Raw genomic sequence first — 25857 nt, forward strand, 5'->3', positions numbered from 1 at the left:
TTCCCTACATGAGCAAACTAGGGAAGCATAATATCAGTATTGTCTCCATTAGCTGTTGATGTTATCAGCATCGAGTTGAAAGATTGCCTTTACAGAGTAATTATCTATAGTACCCTGTCAAGATGAAAAGGCATTAGTGAGTTGGATGATGGAAGAGAATACATACTTAAAAAAGTTACTGATGGTACAAGCTAGAGAGAGGTTGAAAGTTTAGGATTTTCTTTTTTCCTTTGTTTTAAACATAAGGTCTGAATTCAAAATACTCTTGGTGAGTTTGGAAAGTGTAAAATCAACAAGATGAAAAGCAATGCAGGCATTTAACATGAAAAGCTCAAAATATGTGAATCCAAAACAGGAAATAATTATTCAGATAGAGAAATGAGAGAAAAAGACATGAAGATATTGCAGATCTCAAGGTGAATTGCTGCTGAGAAAAAAGTAAACTAGTTGTTTTGTTGTGGATTTTACTTGGGTTTTTGGCTTGGATTGCTATTTCTAGAGGATCATACCAGGCATGTTGTAAGAAAGCACATTTTTCTGGTTTGGCAGATCTTCTGTGGGTAATTGGTCCTCTCACATGCCTTGCTGCCTTTTGCTCTTGAGAAGGTGCAGCAAAATGGAAGTTCTTTTTTGTTGTTCTTGATTTCTGCTATGGAGTGAAAACTGTCCTGGTTTTTACTAAACATGCTTTATACTAAATATGAGAAAAAGAGCCTTTGGGCCATAAAACACTGTAACAGACTACTTAGAAAAACTGTAGAATTAGCCTTCTTGGTAGACACATGTCAATATATTCTTGAACCCGTGTTCATGCTGTGTTAGGATTTGGTAGTCTCTTGTAGTCCATTCCATCTCTCTGTAAGTACAGTGTTAGACTACATGTTTTGTCTATACAGAAGAGATTGTGTAAAAGAATTAAATCATAAACTCAGTGAAGTAAGTGGATATGCTCCTTATGCATCATGAATGTAATTTTAAGTTCACAGAATGAACTAGGTTGGAAAAGATCTTTGAGCATCAAGTCCAACCTATGACCTAACACCACCTCATCAACTAAACCAGGGCACTGAGTACCTCGTCCAGTCTTTTTTTAAACACCTCTAGGGATGGTGACTCCATCTCCCTGGGCAGATGATGCCCAATCTCTCTTTCGGTGAAGAATTTTTTCCTGATGTCTAACCTAAACTTCCCCTGGCACAGCTTAAGACTGTCCTCTCATTCTGTCAGTGGTTGCCTGGGAGAGGAGACCGACCCCAGTCTGGCTATGGCCACCTTTCAGGGAGTTCTAGAGAGTGATAAGGTCACCTCTGAATCTCCTTTTCTCCAGGCTGAACACCCCCAGCTCCCTCAGTTGCTCCTCACAGGGTTTGTGTTCCAAGCCCCTCACCAGCCTCATTGCCTCCTCTGGACGCGCTCAAGCCTCTCAACGTCCTTCCCAAACTGAGGGGCCCAGAGCTGGACACAGCACTCAAGTTGTGGCCTCACCAGTGCTGAGTACAGCGGAGGGATGACCTCCCTGCTCCTGCTGGCCACGCTATAGGCTAGGATGCTCTTGGCCTTCTTGGCACCTGGGCACGCTGCTGGCTCATGTTCAGTTGACTCTCAGCCAGCGCCTCCAGCCTGGGCACTGTCCAGCTACTCTGTCCCCAGTCTGTAGCACTGCAGGGGATTGTTGTGGCCAAAGAGCAAGACTCGGCACTTGGACTTGTTAAACTTCATGTTGTCGGACTTGGCCCATCTATCCAGCCTGTCCAGGTCCCTTTGCAGAGCTCTCCTACCCTCCAGCACATCGACACATGGTCCCAGCTTGGTGTCATCTGCAAATTTACTGATGGTGGACTCAATCCCCTCATCCAGATCATCAGTGATGATATTAAACAGGACTGGCCCCAGCACCGGTCCCGGGGGGACACCACTAGTGACTGGCTGCCAACCATTAGGAACAAATTTTGGTTTTTAATTTAATAAATATGTTTTTATTTTGCTTCTCAAAAAGTGATTTGGCAGATCATACTTAAAATTATTTTAAGGTTTCTGCATATATGTCTATTTGTCACCTAATGATTATGCTAGAAAAGCGGGGAATGCAATTGCAGTAGCTCTGAGATAGAAACCCCTTGATTACTCATCCACAATAGAAAAGCCCTGTGGAAAAAATGGCACCCAAGAGATTACTTGGATTTGTATATTTCTTCAGGCAAAGTTTACAGACCTGTAAATATAAATGTAGAATTTTTGTGGGCAGAATGCATTGACAAATACGCCTGATGGTAATACATCTCCTACTGATAGTCCCAGAACAGGTCAATAATAATGCTTATATTGATAGCAGCAAAGCAAGAGATGTTACTTGGTATTATAGCTAAAATCCATGTTATCCCCTTAATTATAATTACATTAATATTGACAGGCTGTTGACAATACTCACATTACTATTGATAGATTTCTGTCAATAACATGTTTCCAAATAAAATATATTCATTCATAATTTCTACATTGCTCAATACCAGCACTAATATATACCAGAAGAAATTTCTTTTTTCCTAGTGATATACAGTAATTTTTTTTTGTACTGTACTAGTGGGGTTGTTGATTTGTTTGGTTAAAAAAGACAAAACAAAGTACAGGTTAGTTAAGAACGGAACATTTTAGGGTTTTTCAGTTGTTTGGGTTTTTTTTTCTGGCAGGCAATTTTTTTTTTTCTATGCAATATCTTTGACAGTATAAAGGGAGAACCTTACAGGTACCAGTCTTTGCTACTTAAAGAATATTTATGTAAAGGTTCATCAAACACTGAGTTTATTACATATCTGAATGTTGGTATGTGCCCCTTTCATTACTGGGTCTGTGATTTGGGGTTTTTCTGTTTTAAAAGTGACTTAAAACAAGAGTTAACATAGTAAGGATGACAAATAGAGTTTAATAAAAAAAACATGGAGGAAAACAAACATTCTCTGTATTCTTTGTAGCTCAGCAAAATATAGAATGCAAAAATAACATTAAAAAAAGTACAAGATAAATGTCTTAGCACTTATAGGGTGTGTTTTTATCTAGTTTTAAGCTGCTATAGTTCCCATTTATTTCTACTGTGATACTACTGTGTGCAAAACCAATATAAACTGAAAAAGAACAAATTTCTAGAAGGACTTTGTATCGAAGTAATTTTTAAAGGGAAATATCCTACCACAGCAAGATTGAGATTAAAATTTAGGGCTCTTCTCTCAAAAAAACAGTTGCTCTTATTCAGATCATTAGGACATTTGAAGACAATTTCATAGGACAATGCAGATTTCAAACTGTCCCCTTTAATATTTGCCTATGGGAAATAAATATCTTCCCTTTAAGTGCAATAAAACCTTAGATTGATTCAGAAGAGAGTGGATAGCGGAACACTAAGCACACGGAAATGTGCTTACATGTTAAAATCAGAACTATATGGATATAATCTTTAGGTAACTTTCAGGGTCCAGTTAACAGCCATGGCCTATGGCAAGCTTTAAATGTTCTTAGCAGGAAAGAACTTCAGAACAATGCTTGAATTGAGAACACTTAATTTTTCATCAAAAAGAAAGCTTTTTTTTTTTTTTTTTTTTTTTTTTTTTTTTACATAGCTATGTTACAAGCATAATTTAAAAGATAGCATCCTTATTGTTTTTTGGTATTCTTCCTTTTCCATATAGTGTGCCTGAACTTGACTAAAAGTTTAATCAATTTGATAGCTGGTAGTTCAGGAAGAGACATTAAACATGACACCATTAAACAGTATATATGGTGTTTATTCTGATTTTTTTAAAAAGAAGACTTGTTGGATTTGGCAAAATTTCAAAGGTTACCGAACAGTAGTTGTGCTGTTTTGTCACAAAAGTGGTTCTCATTTTCTGTATACAAAGTTCCAGTGCACTCTGACAGATTCATTGAAATTATTTCCTTCAAATACAGTTCTGTGTAGGATGATGGACATGAAAAAAAAATCAATTAGATTCTGTATTGAGGCAATGGGAAGGTCAAGCTTCAAATCCCAGAGAAGATTTTAGTCTGCTCTCCTGTGAAAATTGGGAATAAATTAATTGCTAAAACAAGTAGGTTCAGGCATCATTTGGCCAAGTTTCAAGAATTTCTGGGGAGAAATTTCTGGAGATTTCAGTCTTGGTAGACAAAATGTTCCAGCTTCCTCGTTTCCAATTGGAATTTCTTATGTAGTGACTTAACACAGAGTTGCCTCTCTTTATTTCATTGCATCTCACAGAAAACTTTGGCTTAATATTCTCTGCAACCCTTAGGAAGTAGAAGATTATTCATAGACCACTTCTTAGCTACCTTATCCTTCAAGTTGAACAATCTGAGTTCCTTCAGGCTCTTCTCATATATCAGGACATAGGGTCCCTAATGGTATTAGTTACAGGACTCTTCTCAGTTTGTTGTCATTTCTTTTGTACCATTCATAGAAAAGAAGCTAAACTGGACTTAGTATCCCAGGTGTAGACTCACCAATGCCAAGTGGAGGGTAATAAGCACATTTTTCATTCTGCTGGCTATACATATTCTAGTGTGCTCCAAGGATAAACTGGTGGCTTATGTTCAGCATGCTGCCTGTCCCCACATCCTCTTTTCCAAAGCAAGTGTGCAGTCATACAGGCTCCCAGCCTATGTGTATTTCATGATCCATCATAATCCTGTGGATTTGACACATTTTCCTTTGTCTTCAGAAAATTCTCATGACCCATTCTTCACTTGCTCAGGTTTCTTTAGATAATATAGCTATAATGAGAGAAAAAAATCTGTAAATATTTAGTCTACCTTATTTATGAGAAACCTACAATAGAAATTGCTCATAGCATCTGCAGTAATGAAAAACAGTTGGAAAGGATGGTTGAAATGATGTTGGAAAATAGTCTTAGTAGGTGGATCAAGGAAGTTTTTTGATAAGATGTCCCTTTTGAGTAATTAGCATTTTTGAAGGAGGTTTTGAGTGTTGGGAGTTATATAGAACATTGAAACAAGTAGAACAAAGTGAAATGAGTAGAAGAGAAAGTGAAGAAGACATTAGACTTTCAGGGTTTATGAGTGAATAACCATTGGCAGGTTCCAGAGCAGGTGGTTGTCAAAGGCTCCGGTTCCTAAAATGACAGTGGAATGAAAAGATGAGGGATAGGAGGGTGGATGGTCATTGGTGCCTGAGTTCTTGAAGTGATGCAGTAAAATCCAGTAGGGGTTGAATTGACCCTTTGATCATAAATTAGAGGAGGGAAGTTATTTGAATCATACTGGAAAATGTTTCCTGTGCTTTGGTTTCTGCTACAGAAAGGACTAAGTGTGAGGGAGACAGGCTTGGTTATATAGGCTTTTTATCCTGGTTTTTCCAGCTGGTATGGGTTCATGCAATGAACCCTATGGCTGTTGGCTCAGATGAGGTGGCCTTATCCCACCTTGTCATGTTTTGCCTGCTAATAAGGAAGGAGGAGTTTGAAAAAGCTAAGTGGAGCTATTGTGTATGCTCTACCCATGTAGCAGTCTTAGTTAATTGGAAACTACTGTTATACACCCTACACTAAGGACAAAGTCACATTTCCTTGCAGTGATAACTAATTATGAATATGGAAAACAGTAGGAAAGCTACAGATGATGTTTTATATTGTGTTTTAAAACTTCTAGGGTGTTCTTTTTCAGTAAACATGGTTGTCTGTTAGAAGGATTTTTTTTCTTTAGTATTCTTGGCATCAGTAGCAACCATTGCTACCAAGAACCTCTACAGCATCTTTTACTCACAGTAATCTTTTATGGTTATTTTTCTCTTATAAATAAGAATTTGAGGCACTACCTCCTATACTTTCTCTAGAAGGCTGTGGATTCCTTGCAGGTCTGTTATGCAAAGAATCTGGTTTCGAAAGTGAAATATGTTGCATACTCTCTGAAAATACTTCTGAATCACTTTGGGGTTTAATCTGTTGACAAACAGAAACAAAAATTGACTACCCCACAATTTTACATTGAGGTGTTGCCTCTATTTTGCTTTGGCAATTTGCTGCATTTATTTCTCAGCCAGGCTTTCAGATGCAACAACATTTAAAAGAAGCCATTTTAATTTTTTTTTTCTATGATGCTTGAGCAAGAGGAGTATCCATTTGTTGACGTTGCTATTATACATTAATCATCTTGCCTGGAAATGTTATACGACAAGTAGCACAATCCCACACCTGTCAAAAACACTCTAGAAAATATATGCAGACTTCAGTGAAGTACTGTATAATAATTTATGTCTGAATGCTGAATATTTCTTAGATCTCATATGATTTTTCTCTAAACAACTCACTGCCTTTATTGAGAAAATTTTATTCATTCCCACCTTAATTTCATCCATATCTTTATGTAATTCCTAAATTTGTCTGTATTTCTATCATTTTGCTTTCAGCTGTAGCAATTGAAGTGTTCATATGGCAACACTTGGTCTGCCTCACTGTTCTTTTCCAGATTTTTTGGTTAGTATTTCATTTTCCCTATTTCTCCATAAAACACCATACAGTTCTTCTTTCTGATCTGTTTTAAGATTCAATTAAATATTACAGTTATGCCCTGCAATATTTTAATGTATATATAAATGTATTAATATGTATGTATGTGTATATAAATCTGTGGATTTTTCTGAATATCTAGATGATGTTGAACACTTGTTTATAACCAAATGTTAACATTTTGTGAGAAATGGTCAAGCATAATTTCTTCTAAAAATAAGATTTTAAACTAATTTAAATGTGTACTAATATTATATTAATGTAAAGCTTCCTGAAACGAATTGTGGCATATTAATAACATATTTATGGAGCATTCTGAGAACTTTGTTGTTTCTTATCTACTGCTGGTATATTAAAAATTTGTTATTTTTAATAAAAATAGAAATAGGAAATACTCTGCTATACTAAAATCTATTTGTGTTTTATTTCTAGAAAGTTTATTTGTGAAGAAATGGCCTCCAGCCTTGGAAATGAAAAGAGTGTGAATCCTGTGCTCAGAATAAGTCAGCTTGATGCTCTTGAACTAAACAAAGCCCTGGAACAACTAGTGTGGTCCCAGTTTACCAGCTGTTTTCATGGATTTAAACCAGGGGTGTTGGCTCATTTTGAACCAGAAGTAAAAGCATTTTTATGTCTTATATTATGGAAATTCACTGTCTGTTCCAAGAATGCAACTGTGGGACAGGCTATTCTCAATATTCAATACAAGAATAACTTATCTCAGTCAGAGAAATACCAACCTCTGAGCAAACATCAGAAGTTATGGTATCTTATTTTCACTGTTGGTGGAAGATGGTTGGAAGAAAGATGTTATGATTTATTTAGCAATCGTCAACAGCAATCCTTCTGCAAAATTAAGAGCTATATAGGTTTTGGATCTGGACTTCTTAAGCTTTGTGGACTTGTAAATTTTCTGATTTTTCTTCGGAAAGGAACATTCGCAACACTTACAGAACGCATTCTAGGAATTAGGTCAGTTTTTTGCAAGCCGCAAAATGTTCGTCAGATAGGATTTGAATACATGAACAGGGAACTCTTATGGCATGGCTTTGCTGAGTTTTTGATATATCTGCTACCACTCATTAATGTACAGAAACTGAAACTTAAAATTTCCTCTTGGTGCTTGCCTATCACAGGTCTTACCAATAGTGAAAACACATTAGCGGCTCACTGCAGGGAATGTTCACTATGTGGGGAATGGCCTACCATGCCGCATACCATAGGCTGTCCACATGTTTTTTGTTACTACTGTATTAAAAGTAACTTTTTATTTGATATGTATTTTACATGTCCTAAATGTGGCTCAGAGGTACACAGTCTTCAGCCATTGGAGTATAAAATTGAAATGACAGAATTGCATGGCTGATATGAGGTTGATTTAGTTTTCATGATATATGTTGAAGAGATTAGTGGAAGAATTCAGAAATTATTGAAGGCAGACTGCTGAAAGAGGCTTTTGGGGACTCTGTAATTTATGTAACATGTGTTTTTACTGGTCTTAGGTTTTTATTGAGTAACAGTGCCATAATGCCCTACCCCACTTTGCAGGTGAGGGGAAGGTGGTTGGATTTACTCTGGATGGTGTGTGGGAGAAACAACAACAACATTCTCAGGAGGTTCAAGAAGACCTTTTACTTGCAAACTTTAGACCATTCCAATTGAATAAGGCACTTGGCAAACTTTGACTTGGCAATCTTTAACTTACCCAGACACAGTGCCATTACCAACTTACCTAGTAGATGGATTAAGTGGGAAGGTTATTCTTTTCATGCCTGAAGAATAATTTTAAATTTGAATTCCCAATATGATGTTACACTAAAAAAATACAAAGGTATAAAGAATGTTTAAGGAAAACAGTGCACCTTCTAGACCTTTGTGAGATGACCACTAATTTTCTCAGGCAGACGTGTCTCTGAGCTTCAATTACATATATATGTCTTCCCTCAGAACCTGAGGGGTGAAACCCATCATCCATTGGAATGTGGCAGAATGTTCAGGGTAACCCACATTCTTTTGAGTTAGAAACATGGTAGAGAACTGTTCACTCACAAGATGCTGTCTGTAGGAATTGCCGCTCACGGTTTTTTTGGTGTGGTCTAGATGGGTGCCAAATCTCAGAGTTCATTTCCACACAGAAAAAGATCGAACACAATTATGTGCATGTTAACATATTCAAATAGGTAATTTGCATGCTTTTTGCTTTCGCTATTTGCTTTCTTAGTTGCCTTTGTAATGTTTTAATTGTTCTAACATTTCATCCATTTACACTTCCACCTGGTATTATAGGATTATTTTCTTTTTAATTGCAATCCTTTTTTAACAGGAAGAGTTATTCAGAAGAGTCTCATTAACACAAAAATACATTATGTCTGCTTTTGAATCTTAATTTGTCAAAAACATATACAGTTAAATTAAATAAATAGCTTTATGGTGGCTCTGTTCTTGATTGGCAATCATCAATAGTCAGTCCCAAAAATAGCAGCGTAACAGCTGATTTGAGTAACCTTGATCTACTTTTATGAAATGGTTTATTACATTCTTCATTGTACATTCTGATTAGAACAACCCACTAGTCTATTTGTTTGAAGATCTTAAATTCTAGGTTTTGATCTTTAGAGTGACACACAGTGCTTTCATCTGATGTAATTAGATATAGTTAGCGGGTGGGCAGCCAAAAACTTCATTAATTCTGCTACTGTTCTGTGAGTCAACAGAAACTTCAGAGCAAGTGCTTCCAGATCCTGTGCTGCAATATTATTTGTTGTCAAATGTGTCTATTAGTAGCCTGCCATATTTCTGTTATTTGCTGTTGCAATTAGAACCAGCAGGTACAAACCTGTTTTTATTAGAGTATGAAAACTGGCAAGTAGTTTGAAGAGCATCCTGAAGTTACTTCTTGATCCTAAAGGAATTTTGTATGAATTGTCCTTCCACATCAGTTAATAGCTTTTCCCAAAGAAATGTTTTAGCAGCACTGACTTCAAGGTGATCTAATGTCTCCAGAAACATCATCAGCATTTTTGATATTTCAGTCTTTATCTGTGTTTATTAATAAATACTTGTATGCATCCAAAATCCAGTGTTCATAGCTTACAATTGTAGCAGACCTTTGTTTGCTGTGGACTCTTCATTTATTCTGAAGTTTCAGAGCAATATTTTATCAAAAGAATATGGATTCTCTGTTTTGGCCTCTGCTAGGTGTCATGCCCTTCTTATGTTGGAGTTCGCTTCTTTCCTACATAGAAATGTTTCATTTTCCTGAATATTAAAGAATGTTATCTTCCTTTTTCATTCCACCTCCCTCTGGCCTGCTGTTTGATGTGCATAAGCTGTATGAATTTCCTAGGGTTTGTTTTGTCTCTTGCAGCTTCATGCAGGTTAAGTTTGTGCTCCGTTTTTCATCCCGGTTACACTATCAATAAAAAAGCAGTATAGTACCTCTATTGTACAGCTGGTTTCTGCTGGCTCTGCTATATCATACTCTACTGTAGTTTTGGGTTTTTTTTCTGGAATTAAACTTCTAATGCTTAACTTATGCTGCCTTATTATAGCAAAGCATTGGCCTACTTCTGTAGCACCTCCTCATCACTGTGTTGGGTTTGTAGCCCATAGTATTTACAAAGTTTGTGAAGTCTGTGTCTTGTGGCACAAACAGTTTTTGTTACCCTAAGAACCTAGATCTTTAAGTGGGGGTTTAGTTCTTTTATTTTCCATGCAAGTAAGCAGGTACCAAGCAACTCACAGAAGTAGGTGGTTTGGGAAAAGAATGGTTGTTTGTGTCAGATACAGATTTTTTTTTTAATCTCCTATATGGTAAAACCTTTGCTCAGTTGTAGTCACTAATGGGACCAGAGTTCCAACTTGAATAGAGAAAAAGTTGCTACCAGCTTACCTTTTTAGTACTTCAATATTCAGCACTTTAAAATTAAAAATACACTTCTAAAAAGATTTTAATTCTGTTTTGTTGTGTCTTGTGATCTATAAGTTGCAGAAGAGACTTAGTTAAAGATATTACAGGACAAAATATCAGATTCTTTGTAGAGTAATCAAAGAATAATTAGTTTTACATATTAATTACCTTGATAATTTGTCCTCATAAACATTATATTTTTCAGGTTGAAACTCTACTTTAACAAAGGACTGCTACATCTGGTCCGACTTCCTGCAGTGGAGGGAATAAATTTTGTTTTGGAATGTTAATCTTTAAACAAAAGGGGATTAGTATTCAGCTACCATTAGAATGTACTTGTGAGTAATCATATGTGCATCAGTGAAAAGGGTAAATGCTTAGAATTTAAGGAACCTAAAGGACCAGATCTTCTGTTCAGTCTTGGATAGGAGTTACAGCTTTGTATTACCAGTTTTCTTTGTGCTCTGTTGACTTTGTGTGCTACATGAACATTTTCATTATCAAAAATCAAAATATGAAGGCATAAATGAAACAGACTAATTACATTAATAAACATACTAGGAAACTTTTCATTTCTTCATTTGAATGAGAATTACCAGTTGCCACAAGGTGTGATGGGGAGGCCTTCTGATGAAAGGAGTCAGAGGATGCTGTTTTTTACTTCCACACACCACCATTCTATCTACTCTATGTTTTAAGGGAGGTTTTAATATAAGTAATTTTAAAGAAGACTTGAAAGTGGGAGTTTCTGTGAAAAAAATGAGAGGGATCGTATTTGATTCCTGCCTTACCTGGAAATATTTTTTTTTTTTTGTAAGTATATGATGATGGACAAGGATGATCTCAGCATTAGTAAAGAGACAATGTGAAGAAAGATGAAAGATACGTATTTACTAAATAAAATCTATTATAATGTCCTTATTTGAGAATACTAATGGAATTGTTATCTGGGATGTGTCATTCTTATGAAAACCAAGTTGACAAATAAATGATATTTTTTAACAGGAGGTTCTGAGGTTTGCCTTTTTCTTAAGAGTTTTTCTGGAAGGGTGGTTATTTCTTACTCAGTGGGTGACTTCATACTTTGTCATTTATGAGACTAAAATGGAAAATGAGTAACTAGACTTCTTTAAAAATTTCTTCAGTTTTAGGTTTAAGCAAATTATCTTTTCACAGTTCTTCTTTTGAGCAGATTACTCATAGCTGTTACACTTTGCTGTGTGTTTGCTGGGAAGCTGTGTTGGCTTGTACTGAGAAGAGAATATTGTGGCATGACTGGGCTCAGGATAGGGTCGTGCTTATTGCCAGGACAGATAATAAACTGATGGTCATTTCTTTTAATACAGTATGGTAGCCTGAGCTGCTGCAAGTCACAGTGTATAAAACCAAAACAGCAGAAGCAGTTTCAGAGTGGTGCTTCAACCTCTTACCTATTCCCTGGAGGAACTCTTACTAGAATTGGTTGAATAGATTACAGCTGCCTGCCTTCAACCTCCCAAGAGCATTTTACATGCTGACAACATTAAAACATGCACCTAAATTGTTACCACAGTCAGTCTTAAGTTTCTGCCATTCCAGGGGAGTCTGCTTCCAAAGTGAGGAGCTGTCAAAGTGGCCAAATATCATTCAAGGAAAAGACATTTGTGGGCAGAACCCCTCTCAGGCTGGCACCAGATGAATCACAAACATGCACAGGCATGTTTGCACAGCATCTGCTAACGCCAGCCAGTCATCTTTCCTTTCTCTAGAGCATACCTGGGGTTTAGAATTCTCAAACTGTTGATCTGCTTACAAAAATGCAGATCTATTTCAGATAAGAGGTGTTGGCAGACTTGTACAGCAGCAGGTGCAGGTAGTTCTATATCTTGCAGGCAATTTTTAATAAGAACAAAATCCTCAGCTGCATACCTCTGATCTTGGATCTCCTAAGAGAACAAACTGGTGCAAAGTATGATAAAGTTGGCCAGTGTGCTACTATTGATCTCATATCTGTCTACTTTGAGGGACATATTTCAAGGACATTTCAGGGGGGAAAAAGGTTATCAGTCTTGTAAATGCTCTGCATTAGGCTATTTTGGAAGGGCTGTGGTGGAAAACTAAGCACGTTGGAGTAGCTCAGGAGAGGGCGAAAAGCTGACTCTTCTCTCTTCTGCCATTTTCTGTATTCATTGCAAACTTCTTGACTGCAGAACTGGCAACTTTCATTAATGTGACCAGAGCATCCCATCATGTTCCCTAGCTTTTGGTCACTTACCAATAGCTGGTGTGCCATCTTGTTTAAAGCCCTTACCTAAATTGTCCTTCAGGACACACTGTGCCAAGGAAATAACCCTAGATAGCATCTCCAGATTGTGCCATTGGCAGGGATACCTCTGATGCAATAACTGTGTCAAGGATAATCCTTGGAGATAAATTGCCTTAATGAAAAACGTCGCATCTTAAGGTTCAGTAGAAGTCTTCAGGTACCCAATTCTCTAACAAGATTACTCGCTTACTCTCTGTAGTTAGTTCTCCTTTGTGGCCTGAAGACAGGGCGCAGAAAGGATCAGGGCTTTTTGCCTAGTACCAGGGTACTGCCTGGGGATAGGCCCCTAGCAGAGTGCCTGTTGCAGCAGGCAGAGATAGTAAATTGCATCTGTGGCAGTACTGACTCTTACATGGGAATATGTATTACCTCTGAAGACTTGCAAAGAGTTTGAAACTTGTCCTGTTTTATTCAGGTCTACTGCCTGTTACATGGTTACTCTGAATGAATTCTCTCCCATTGTACCCAGTTTTGATAGAAAGTCTTTTAGTCATGGTTGTGCATGGTGCAGTAAGGGACAACACGTTTGGTATTCTGGTTATTGATAGCCAGTTTGTCTCTGGTGATCTTCATCTTAATTTCAGATACATTAAACCACAACAGAAACTACGAACATACTATGTGAGAGCCAATTATCTGGGTAGAGATGCATGACTTATGACAAGGCATAAGAAGCAGTGTGCATAATGCAGACCCAGGGCTAATTAAGCTTTTCTTAAAATGCTTTTGTGTCTGTTTGCACTGAAATAGGTAAGTTTCTCATGACTGGCTACCATAGCCACCAAACAGTCTCTGTAATTAATAAAAGCTTCTATGATGTATGTGCGGTATTTATTGATAACTTCTAACTCCAGCCTCTTGATGCATGCTGCTACCAAAGATTGTGGATCCCATGGATTGTTCCACCTAATAGTCACATAGTTCAAAATAGTGGCCATTGCTTCAGGATACTTTTCATAAAGACTCTAACATCTCCATGACTGCTACACTGCCAATATTGACAGCCTATCCCTGATTTCTCTGTATTAAAAAGGATAAGAATAGGACAAAACTGGAGGCAGGTGCTGGACACAAGAATAAGAGCTCTAGAGGAATGTGGCTGCAAGGTAGACAACATGAGGATTTCAGAGGGCCTGTTATATGCAAAAACTGTGCACTCACTGCTGTTCATTCCATATACTGAGGACAAAATGGTCCTATGTGGTGTGTGGTATTTCTTCTCCAAAAGCAATGCTTGAATGGCCAGAGGATGCTGCAGATGCAAGCATGAGATGGGCAATTAGCCAAGTGGCACAGCTTCTATTACATATGTTGTGGAAAACAGAGTAACAGTTCAGTTGTGTTTGGCTGGTTGTCTCCAGGTTTAAGCAAACTTTGGCCATTGCAGAAGATATAGATGGACCTGCAGCATCCTTTCACAATCCCCCTGACTGATAGCAGCAACAGCAGTCACCCTGCAACAATTTCAAAGGTGGTAGAGTGGCAAGGCACAAAAAAGTGCAGGTTGCTCATTGCATCATTGCTTAGTGCCACAAAAACCAACTTCATAAAAATACAAACTGATCCAAGAAAAACTGGTGCATTATCCATACTTGCAGAACCAGTATAGATATCAGGGCACAGAGACTAGAAGTATGAAGAAAATGGCACTTGAAAGTTTTTCACATGCACAGTAAAACAGCTTTTGCTGCAGAAATGGAAAATGCATTAGTCATTAAGAATAGATACTGCACATTTCCAGTCACCTAGAGCTATTCCTGGAAATACACAACAGGATCACAAAAGAAATAACATTCAAGCTGTGAAATGCTTCACTGAAATATCTCAATATTCTAAAGGAAATTTAAAGATTGTAACAATCAAACTCAACTCTTGCTGAATGTAAGAATAAAACAGTTTGGTAATTCTTAAAATTTACTCCATTAATTAATGTGCAGGCATAAAACTCTCTTAAGATACCTACGATTGTGAGAAGTTGCTTTTCACAGTGAAATGGTTAGTTTTTACACCTAAGCTATTACTTTAACTCATTCTTTGAAAAGGTTGTTAGGGAACATTCAAGGAAAAGCATGTAACTGATTTTCCATTATTACTTGCTTTCTTCCTGCTTGCTTTCTCAGGAACTACTCATGAGCATGATGTTTTAGATCTTCTTTTTGAAGTAGAACATGTATTTTTTGGTAAAAGCATTCATTTTCTTTTAAAATATATTAACAATATGTTATTATTGTCCTTGCTTTTTTTTGTTCTCTTGTAAGACCTTATGGAATGGATGGAAATTTTAATTCTATTACAGAAGTAAAAGCCCCTTTTTGGCATTTTGTAAGTGGATTATGATATTCTGTTAGTGACTGCCTTTTCAGTAATGTGGTGGTCTAAATTCTGAATTCTATTATTTTACATCAGCAGCAACTGAAAGTATATTTTTTATAAACAGCAAACTTCACCTCATAAAAATTCATTACATAAGGGCATAAACAAGTACTTTTCCTTGCAGTCATTGGCAGTAAGTGATTCATCAGTTTTCCACAGAAAACCAATTTCATTGCAGATGTTCTGCAGACTCCCTGAATTGTAGAATCATATCATCCAATCCCAGCACAAGGAATGTAGGAATTTTTTTAAAGGGTGGAAAAAAGGCTGTGCTTAGTCTTTTTAATAGGATTGAATATCATTTGCTGTCTCATCAGTTTTGTGAAATAACCATAAGGTAATCAGCTTGCCATTCTTTCCTTCCCTGTACAGGCTATCAACTTACTCACAATGCTGATTTCATAGCAAGTGCATAAGTGAATAACTTGCAGGAGAGAAAAATCTTCCTTTGAGGTTAAACAAAATTTAACTGGGTTACATAGTTGTCTCTCTTTCTTTTCTTCATCGTTTCTCTTCTCCTTCATTTCTTCTTGCTTGCTTTTTTCATTCCTTTCTTCCATTCTTTCATTCTTGTTTAATACTTCAAAGTATAGAAATTTCCCATAGTAATCAGCCACTAATTTTCACTGTCCAACAAACCTGCCTTTTTTCTTCCTTTTAAAAAAAAATTAGTTTATTTTTCTAAGAACCAGTAATTAACTGGTTAATTCAATTCTGTTTTTTCACAATGAGCCAGAAATAAAGGATAGACCTAAAAACTGCTTCTTGCTAGTGTGTGCAATTTTGTTTAATTCTATTCTGTATAACATATATAATCCAGCCTACTATATTTCCACTGCATTAACTTATGTAGATACAAAATTCAATTCTGATAGCTGAAGGAGGGAAAGGAGACAAAGGAATATATTAAGATGAAAGTGAAAATGTATGGAGAAAGTTTGAAGCAGAGAAACCAGAAAAGTAACTGGCAAGCAGCAAGAACCAGAAAGAGATTTTTTTCCAGGAGGAGGAATTAATTTTATTGATATCTCCAAGATGGAGTTGAATTTAGCTCATAGAGGAGAAGCTGATAGTAGCAAAATGCACATTTTGGTAAGTGTTCTATACAGCTTTAGGTCTTTCTGTAAGTCTTCTATTTCTTATTTTGTTTTCTCCGTTGCTACTATTCTTAACATAGTATAGAGAGAACATTCCTCCAAACCTGTGAATCAGTGAACTAAAACCAACAAGATCCAGTATAGAATCAAAGAATTGTTTAATTTGTAAAAGACCTAAGATCATCAAATCCAACCATTGCCCTGCCACTGTCAAGTCCACCACCAAACCATGTCCCCAAGTACCAATATACAGGTATTTTATATACCTCCAGGATGATGACTCTACCACTTCCATGGCTAGCCTGTTCCAATGCTTGACAACATTTTCCATAAAGAAATATGCAATCTAAGCCTCTCCTGGTGCAATGTGAGTCTGGTTCTTCATATCCTGTCACTGGTTGTTCAGGCAAGGAAAAAACCCCCCCCCCCCCCATCCCACCGTGCCACGCTTCCTTTCAGGGAGTTGTAGAGATCAAAAAGGTCCCCCCTGAGTTTCCTATCCCTCAGGCTATACAACCCCAGCTTCCTTGGCTGCTCCTCATAAGACTTGGGCTCCAGACCCCTCACCAGCCCTGCTGCCTTTCTCTGGACGCACTCCAGCGCCTCAGTGTCTTTTCTTGTAGTGAAGGGCCCAAAACTGATCACAGGACTTGAGGTGTGGCCTCACCAGTTCCAAAAACAGGGGAATGATCACTGCCTTTGTCCTCCTGGCCACGCTCTTGCTGCTATAAGCCAGGATGGCATTGGCCTTCTTGGTCAGCGAGGCACACTGCTGGCTCATGTTCAGCCAGCTGTCACTGTCCCTTTACTCTCCCTTCAGTGTCATCTTCTCCAGGCTGAACAGACCAAGTCACCTCAGCTGCTCCTCAAGGCCCTTCAGCATCTTTTTTGCCCTCCTTTGGACACTCTCTAACAGCTTAATGTCTTTCTCATATTGCAGCACCCAAAACTACACACAGAGCTCAAGATGAGGCTGCCTCAGCAGGTGGGACAAGGTCAAACAGGACCTGCCTTTTAAAAACTCAGGCTGGCTCAGCCTGATGCCCTGACTGTCCTACACAGGCCATGTGATGGCACTCAAGATGATCAGCTCCGTGATCTTCCCTGGCACTGAGGTCGAGCTGACAGACCTGTAGTTCCCCAGGTCCTTTTTCAGTCCCTTCTTGGAGATGTGTCAAATTTGCCAACCTCCACTGAACAGGGACCTCCCTGGTTATCCAGAGCTGCTGGTAAATGATTGAAGGTGTTTCAATGTGCACTTCCTCAGTGCCTTATCTTGTATCTGTATCCAAAAAATAGTGTGAAATTTGATCTTGAAAATGAATGGTAAAAGTCCTAAAGAAGCAACCTTCATTCAAAGTTTGAGAAAACAGAAAAACACAGATCCCATTGTCTTCAGTTGACCAGATCAGATACAGGAGTTCAACATTTAACATCTACACTATACCTACACCAGAAAAACAAACCTGTCTGGGTTTTTTGGTACTCTGGCCAGTATACATGGTACGGTTCCCATCTATGTTAGTAAATTCACTACTCATCATAAGAAGATGGTTTTGAATGCTTGAGCCCAACCAAGTGCATTTATAAACAACCACAGAGTGTATGAACAGCCACAGAGAGTTAATTTCTAAATCATTTCAAATGCATTTCACATGGTAAGTATTCTCCATGTATTGCAAGTAATCTCAGATTGTTCAGTGTCACTGAGCTCAATAGTAGATAAGACAGGATGCATGCTGCCTTCTTCCACTAACCCACTTTAAAAAAAGACGTCATAGAATTAGGGAGTCATAAAAGCAGCATCAGTTTCAACTTTGACATCACTGGTGCTGCAGAAGGATCTGTGGGTGCCCCAGCATGCTCTCTACTTCCTTATTGCTTCTCCAGTTCATTTCTTTCCCAGGCAGAATCCAGGCATGGTTTCCTTCCTGTGACTGTTAGAATAAGCAAAGGAGCTCAAACTCCTGGGTGCTCATGTTTTCAGGCTAGAATCCATGATTTCTTAAAAGCAGTGCCACAGAAATAGTCTCTTCATTCCCATTCAAGTTCTTTCTCTGCAAAGACAATGGGGCAAAGGCTAGACTGGGTTTAAGCATGACTTTAGAGCCTGTCTCCTAGGCTCTTTCTTTCTAAACTTATATCATCTGGCTCCAAACCACACAGGACCAGGATGTTGACTGTCACAACAAAGAAAAAAATTAATTTGTCATACCTCCAAGAGGATAGTGCACTCAGGCTATCTGTATTTGCCCTATACATATTATAGAAACAAAAGCTTGAGCCCATACTAAAGCCCTGAGCATATGCAGGCTCTCACTCCTTCAAAAATCTCCAGAATTCTTCCTGCATGTCTGTATTAAATAATGTTGTAAAGAATATGGATGACTAGCAAATTTAAATTCAAGAACAGGATCAGATACTTAATTTCACAGCTTTGGTTTACATAGAAAGGATGAACACTGATGTTGTCATTAGTCATGCTTTCTCCTTGTGTATCCATAAAGATGGAGCTATGGAGTAAGTGCAAACAGTACAAACAGATCTGTTCAGCACTAAATTCAAGCGTGGTAAAAAATGAGAAATTGCACCCTGATAGCAAGGAAGAATGGGTTTCTTCATATGTAAGTTTATACATATATAAAGATATATGGTGGTTTATGAACTATTATTTTTAAGATCTACTCTTGTAGAATTACAGACTTCCCTCTTCTGAAAGCAGTGCAGCTGTCCCAGGGTGGGAGAGATTGTAAGATCAGGCACCTAAGGAGAAGAGTTTACACAATTTTGTAAGAATGAGCTGTGACAGAACACGAAAATATGTTCCAGGAGAAAAAAATTCTTTAGATATAGGGACATAAATAAAAAGAAGAGGAAGTAATTTCAGAGAAAAGCTTAAGGAGGACTTGAAAAAGGACAAGGCACTTGGCAACTGGGGACAAGAAAATTTACCTCATGCAGCCACTTGGATTGAGGACAGCAGCATGCAAAATGAAGAAAAGTTGATTCTTACTGAGGTATTGAAAAAACCTTTTGAATTAAGTTTTTCCTTTAAGATACCTTGCTGGAGTTTTCCGTGTGAGAAACAATCAGCCTGCTAACTGCAGGCTCCAAGGGAATATGAGGGAAAAGATTTTTATTTCTATGATATAGGTTACACTGACATGTAGAATAGAAGTTTAATATTGCACTTCATCATTAGTCCAATGAAATTACAGATATCAGCTCCTTTAACAAATTTAAGTTATACCACGTGGAGAAAAGGATTAAACCACATGCAGAATTAGGGTTATCTTCACTCCTCTCTGGCCTTAGACCATAGAAATGAAAAGGACAGGTTGGAGAAAGTTGCTAGGAGACTGTAATCACAAGTGTCAGAATAATACATTTTTATTTAAAATAGGAAATGTTGATTAATGAACATACTTAACAGATAATGAGTAAAGGTATTGAAAGCATCTATGTTCAAACAAATTTCAGATGAAACATTTAATTTATATGTTGAAAAGCCATTGAGAATTGAAAGTCTTCAAGGTAAAGCTAACCAAGTCAAGCAGTTAAAACTGAAGGACACAACAGTTTCAGGAGTACTTGATTAGAAGCCTCTAGATACTAAGAAAGAAGAGAAAATGTTTCCAATGTGTAAACCCAGTAAGTGTAAAACCAAAGAAGAAAAGAGAAAATTATTTAGCTTTTAGAGTCTCATGTAGACATGCTGTAGAAACTAAGGTAAGATAAGACAATTGCTTTGGAAGCAATGAGTTAATTAAAGGTAAGATACTGGAGAAGATGTTGAATATGTAGCACATTAAAATGAGAGAAAACTAAACAATAAATTAAATTAACAGTAAAGAAACTTCAGCCTAAATGAAAAGGTAACTTATTAAAACATGAACAAAAGGGTCCTAGGATTTATTATACCAAAACCTCCAACAGTGCCCACATGTTGATTTCATATGTGTCAATTTAAACAGGCATTACACCCTGAAAACACTAGTATGATATTTTACATGCAAGATTTATGAGCTTTAGGTTCTTGGAACCAGGATTCCAAGATTGTTACATAGCTTGGAATCTGAAGCTACACGACATTGGCTCTCCTCTCTCACATTTAGGTGTAAGTGGTAATGCATAATAAGCAGTTTACTGTGATGACCATCCCAGCTTCAGGAACATAGAATGGATTGTGTCCTTATTAATTCATGTCAGTGTCAAGGAAACCAGTCAACAAGATTGTCCATCCAAACCAAGTAAAATAATTTGACTGCCAGGAAGAAATTGCTTCCTATATGTCAATAGACACCTGCAGGAGACAGGAAATGAGATGCTGGTCCAATGTCTGGCTGCTGATCACTCAGCCTACTAGTAACAGCAAAATCTTATGCTAGATACAAATCTTGCTAACTCTTCTAGGGAAAAAAATCTGTAGCAACAGAACAGGAATCATGAAATGCTCTTGAAATAATGATAGTTTGAAATAAACTAATAATTCCATCTTAAATGAGGAATAATCATAATAGCATAAAATATTTCTATGGTGGTTTTATTTGATAAATAATAAATCCAGACATTCTTTTTACCAAGCCATCATTTAGCTAATTCTAAACTAAATATTTCTAATGAAGTATTATATGAATATCTAAATACTTATTATTTCTAATAAGCAAGAGTAGCTGCAAGCAATGAGAAAATAGTCATGCCTAAAACAGTTAAAGTGCAGGAAAAATACATTGTTGGTGATGTTAGCTGAAATGACAGCTTATACAGAGACAGTGCAATCTGAAATAGTGTTTCACTTCTTAAAAATTTTAAAAAACTATTTTAATAATCAGCTCAAATTTGAGAAAGAATATAAGAAACACAGTGTACAACTGATAGTTTGTCCACTATCCAGTAAAATAATACAGTTAGGAAAAAAATGTTTTGTTAATTTGTAATGGAGAGCAGCAAATGTACCTTGTGTGTACAAAAAAAAAAAGACTGAGCTAGCACTAACGTAGCAATAGTTTGTACATCCAAAGTTTATGGTTGCTTCCATTAACAGTTCCAAGCCTTGTTGCTTTTTACCCAACCATTTTATTTCTGATCTGAATAAGGGCTCCTGGCCAAATGGGAAAGGGCTGACGCTACAGATTCCTCTCTTGAACAGTGCTTTTATCACCTACCAGAAAGAAAAGTGAATAAGAAAAAAATTACTGTTTATTATTTTGTGAGAGAAATTAAAAACAATAACAAGATATATTTGTTTGAACTCTGATAGTATCACTATTTAGTCATCTTTATATGGTATGATAGTATTCTGAATTGCTTATTTTGTTTCTATTCCAACTTAATTTAACCCAGGTCTTGAATCTGTATATTAGTTAATGAATCCAAACTCACCAGAAATACAACATCAATAATTGCCAACAGCTAGCAAAAAGAATTAATTTCTATTGTGTAAAGGAAAAAATAAAGTAAAAGTCTGTATAAATTATTGCACTCTCTTTCCTCCTTCACCTTTGATGACTTATTTGCTGAAATACTGAGTTTCTGCTGAAATGCAGAGTTTCCTCTGCTCAGGAACCTTGGGGCAACAGTTACTGGATAAATTTGTAGTTTGGGTCATAGTTATCATATGGAGTCGGAAAGCAGATATTAGAAATTAGTAGTTTCCTACGAACATGTAAGGGAGACCTTTTGTAAACTTTATATTCACAAAAAAAGACTAAATAATAAATAAATGTGTTTAGTTCTCAAACAGAAACAATTGGGCTCTATGGATATGTTCAAAAAAGTATTTCAGCACCTAAATCCAAGAGAACAATCTGGAATTACGATGGAATATGCCAGCATCCTGCTTTCTACCAATAATGTTATTACTACTGCAAATTTCTTAGATATGTCTTAGTCTGGTACTATGCATATCCCAAAGTACAGCTGCTTGGGGAGAGCAGAGCATGACAATGTCCAGCTTGTGTCTAAGAGAAAGATGTCAAGGATAACTGAGTCAACCATAAGAGATGATAGCATTTGTTGCATTGTTAAATGTAGTAGTTTCTGCATTTGTCTCATTTCTTCTTCATCCTTATCTACTGGACCTAAATTATATTCAATTGCATCATTTCCAAATGATTTTAAAGTTCACCACAAATGGTAAGATTTTATTTTACTGTGTGCTAATAAAAATTAGACTTTTCTTGTGCCTTTATTTTCAAATCTGAGAAATGACACAAGACAAAATACTTCATTTCGTTATTTTTTAGTAACGGCAAAAATTTAGCTTACAATACACCACTTTACTTGCTTTTGGGGCCTGAGTCGAGAAAACCTTTTCAAAATGTAAACTTTAATGTATTGTTTAAGAAAACAGTCATCTACTGTTCTTGAGAAACAAAGTCTTCTATTTTGTGCAATATCTGTTTTAACAAATTAAAGACACAATTTTACTTACTTATTTGCCTGATAGATTAGATCTGCTGTACAGACACATAGCAAACAAACAGGCTTTACATGAAAAGTTTAGAATTCTGGCTGAAATATCCTGCACATATATACCTAACATACAGTATATATGCTGCTGGATGAGTTATGGTGTAGAGCAATACACACAAAGGAACTTTGACTTTAAGATTTGGTGGCTGAGGAAAATGATTTGCTGTTGTGCAGTTCCTCCTCCACACAATGAATTTGTTCTGAGTCTTTATCTCCACTTGGATCAGAATACCCACAAAATCATTCAGATTGTCTCTGAGCAGCATTGGGAGCCACATGTCCTGCATTTAGGCTGAGTAGTGAGAGTTGCATCAAAGTAAATGTTGCTTTTTCTGCTATTTTCTTCCCACCTTCAAATCTGTTAATAGAGTTCAATTGTTCTCTTAAACAGCATTTACCCTCCAAACCCTGTGTTAATTTCATGCATAAAAGCAAGATGTGTAAGTTGATCTCTGTGAGACATGGAAGGACTGGCAGAGGGAGTAGCTGTGAGTGCTTAATCAATGTTGGGGGCCATCAATACAGTTTTACAGGGAATATCACAGGAGTGGAATTAGACAACATGTAGACTCATGCCGGGTGCTATTTGGACATTTAATTTTGGTACTGTAATTTGTAATTTGTATATCTGTCTGTTAGGGACAGAAGAGAGAAAGAAAAGAAAGAGTTGCCACTTCAGGACACACTACTCTGGGTGACAAGCCTACCTCACATTTTCTCTCAGACTGATTTAATGTAGTGGGTTAGAATTGCAAGGGCATCTTCCAAGGACACATTGCATTTCCTTTTTTTTTTTTTTTAACAAAACTTAAACATTTTCATGTTTATCCACAAATGTTTGTTCCTGCCCTCCGTATGACCAGAAGAGTAAAAACCATACTCGCCAATTGGCTCACCCAAATTGTTTCCAAATACAACTGCAATAATTGTACATTTATCTTTTTTGTTCCAGCGTCCCAAATCCTTTTACACAGGCTTATAATTCAAGGAAGTTGAGGAAGACTGGAGAATAGAGACTGGTATATTCAATCTCCATTTTTACAGTTGGAAATCTTCTTGATAAGAATTTTAAGATTCCTCTTACATGAATTATTTGTACACATAGCTGTCTTCCCTTTACAATGTTCAAATGCAGGTACTAGATAAGATTTTAGGTGTTGCAGTTCCGTAAGGACCTACTTTTGAAATGGTAATGACAGTAGGAATGGTTCAAACAGCAGCAGAAGAAAAATCAAGCCTTATGTTCAACCCTTTTCCTTGTTTTTGCTTTATATCTGTTACTGTGTTACTAACTTTAATTTATGCTCCGTTCATGTGTAACACATATTAGGACTTTTCCTATCCTCAACACTGTTTTTTTACTGTTTTGTTTCATAAACAACTAAACCAATGAAATAGTACTGAGTGAGAAGGTCCTTCAGAATTTAAGAAAAGGAAAATAAAGTTTCATTCTCTGGTGTATGTGTTTCGTTCTCTTTTAAAAATGCAACACAGGTACATGCCCAGGATCTCCACAACTCTCATTCTGCAAAAGAGGAAACTGTATAGAACATTTTCCAGGCTTTTCTAAAAATTGGGTCTGTTGTAGTAAATACAGTACACACATCAAGGAGAGGTGTTTGATAATTTCCATGTTATCCACATCATCCACATCAGGGTTTTTCTTTGCCTCCACTTTTCTCCTGTTGGAAACCAAACAGTGGCTGGATGGAGTGGAGTGCTCAGGTTCTATGACAACACCAAATCCAACTAGAGTTTGTGCCCTTTCCAAGGGCTTTACAGAGTACCCTTGAATCTCACAACATAGTTGTAAACTGTAGTTACTAACCCACTTTAATGAGCTAGCAGTTTTGAGTAGTTATCTGCTCAGACATCAGACACATTTTTAAAACATCAGAGGAGGAAAAATGTCTCCATTCCTCCCTCCTCTGCCTGAAACTCAGGCATCTAAGCCCTAAACAATATGACTGGTTTATGTACAAAACCCAGATATATTCTCCAAGACTGTAAATTGCGTTGTCTCATATTCTACCAATGTTTAGGCAATAAAACCAATGAAATTTACACATTCACTAAATTTCTAAATGAAATTTCAAAGCAATAGTGAAAAGGGAGGAACTGTAAGGATTAACTTCTGCCTATTAATATTACAAACAAATACTTTATACTAAAAACCCATTCAAAAGTATTTATGTGACTACAATTCATCCTTATAAGGAAAATTTACATTCCATAATGTGCTACATATAACAGTATGTCTAACAAGACAACTCAACTGTAAGAGTAGTCCTGCTTGCTCTCTTTGGTTTTCTTTTTCCCAAGTCTAGCTAAATCCTTCTCAAAATATATTATTTTCTATTTTTTTGAGGCTGAAGAAATCAAATCTTTCTAAAACTGAAATATTTTCAAAAGGTGTCAGACGTGAGGATTTTGAAGTACTTCATAGCGGGGGGTCCCAAAGCCAAACACACAGACCCTATGGTCACTCCTGAAAATCTTGGCAATCTAATTTTAAAATTTTAATCTAATTTCCTGTGCTTATTTATAGAACAGCGCAAGCTAAGCCCTTTGTTGAACTGCAGCCATCCTATGAGCTTATGTTATCACTTATAAAAACGTACCCTGCCCCAATTTCACAAGTACTTAATTACTCATCTCCTCCTACAGAAACCATTAACAAGTGATATATGATACATATTTCTTAAAATATAGCATGAAATGCAAAGCAAAGTGTCAGGCTGTTCAGAAGCTATGCATATTTTGGTGACTCAGAACAATGCACAACAGGGTAAGGAGATTAATAAAATTAAGAGTTCATTTTCATTCCCAGTTCCAATTGGTCTTATTTAAATGCTGGGCTGTCCTAAGGTTAAAAATAAGCCCTTCTAGTTTTAAGCTCTTAAATTGCAGCTTTAATCCTTTGTCTCGTTTAAATTTGATGGACTACATTAAAAGTAGGCAGATTATAAATATTCATGACTTATTTATTTATTTTTTAGATGTTAACCATTGCAAACCAAAGTGGTCAGCAAAATGCAATTTGATAACCTTCCACTGATTATTGAAATATATTTTCCATATGATCACAAAAAAGTATTGTTTAAGTTCTGTTTTTTATTTCAACTCATGATTTCCACACAGAAAATTGATTTGGTAGCAAGCATTTTTAAGGAGTCCATTGGACTGCAG

At 36.8% G+C, this 25857-nt stretch overlaps 1 protein-coding gene across 2 annotated transcripts in view; it reads left to right on the forward strand.

The window, feature by feature from the left end:
• Nucleotides 1–11426, forward strand: part of PEX2 (peroxisomal biogenesis factor 2) — a 22864-nt gene extending 11438 nt beyond the window's left edge. The window contains exons 1-2 of one of the 2 annotated variants that reach the window (XM_031061714.1): nt 5978–6476; nt 6942–11426. In XM_031061714.1, the coding sequence (XP_030917574.1) occupies nt 6961–7875 (915 nt within the window). In that variant the 5' untranslated portion in view covers nt 5978–6476; nt 6942–6960 and the 3' untranslated portion in view covers nt 7876–11426. Of the gene's footprint in view, nt 1–5977; nt 6477–6941 lie in introns of those variants that run through there. The other variant, XM_031061713.1, reaches the window with a different exon arrangement.
• Nucleotides 11427–25857: the final 14431 nt, after the last annotated feature.

Source organism: Geospiza fortis, unplaced genomic scaffold, assembly GCF_000277835.1.
Source record: "Geospiza fortis unplaced genomic scaffold, GeoFor_1.0 scaffold25, whole genome shotgun sequence".
Taxonomy (NCBI): domain Eukaryota; kingdom Metazoa; phylum Chordata; class Aves; order Passeriformes; family Thraupidae; genus Geospiza; species Geospiza fortis.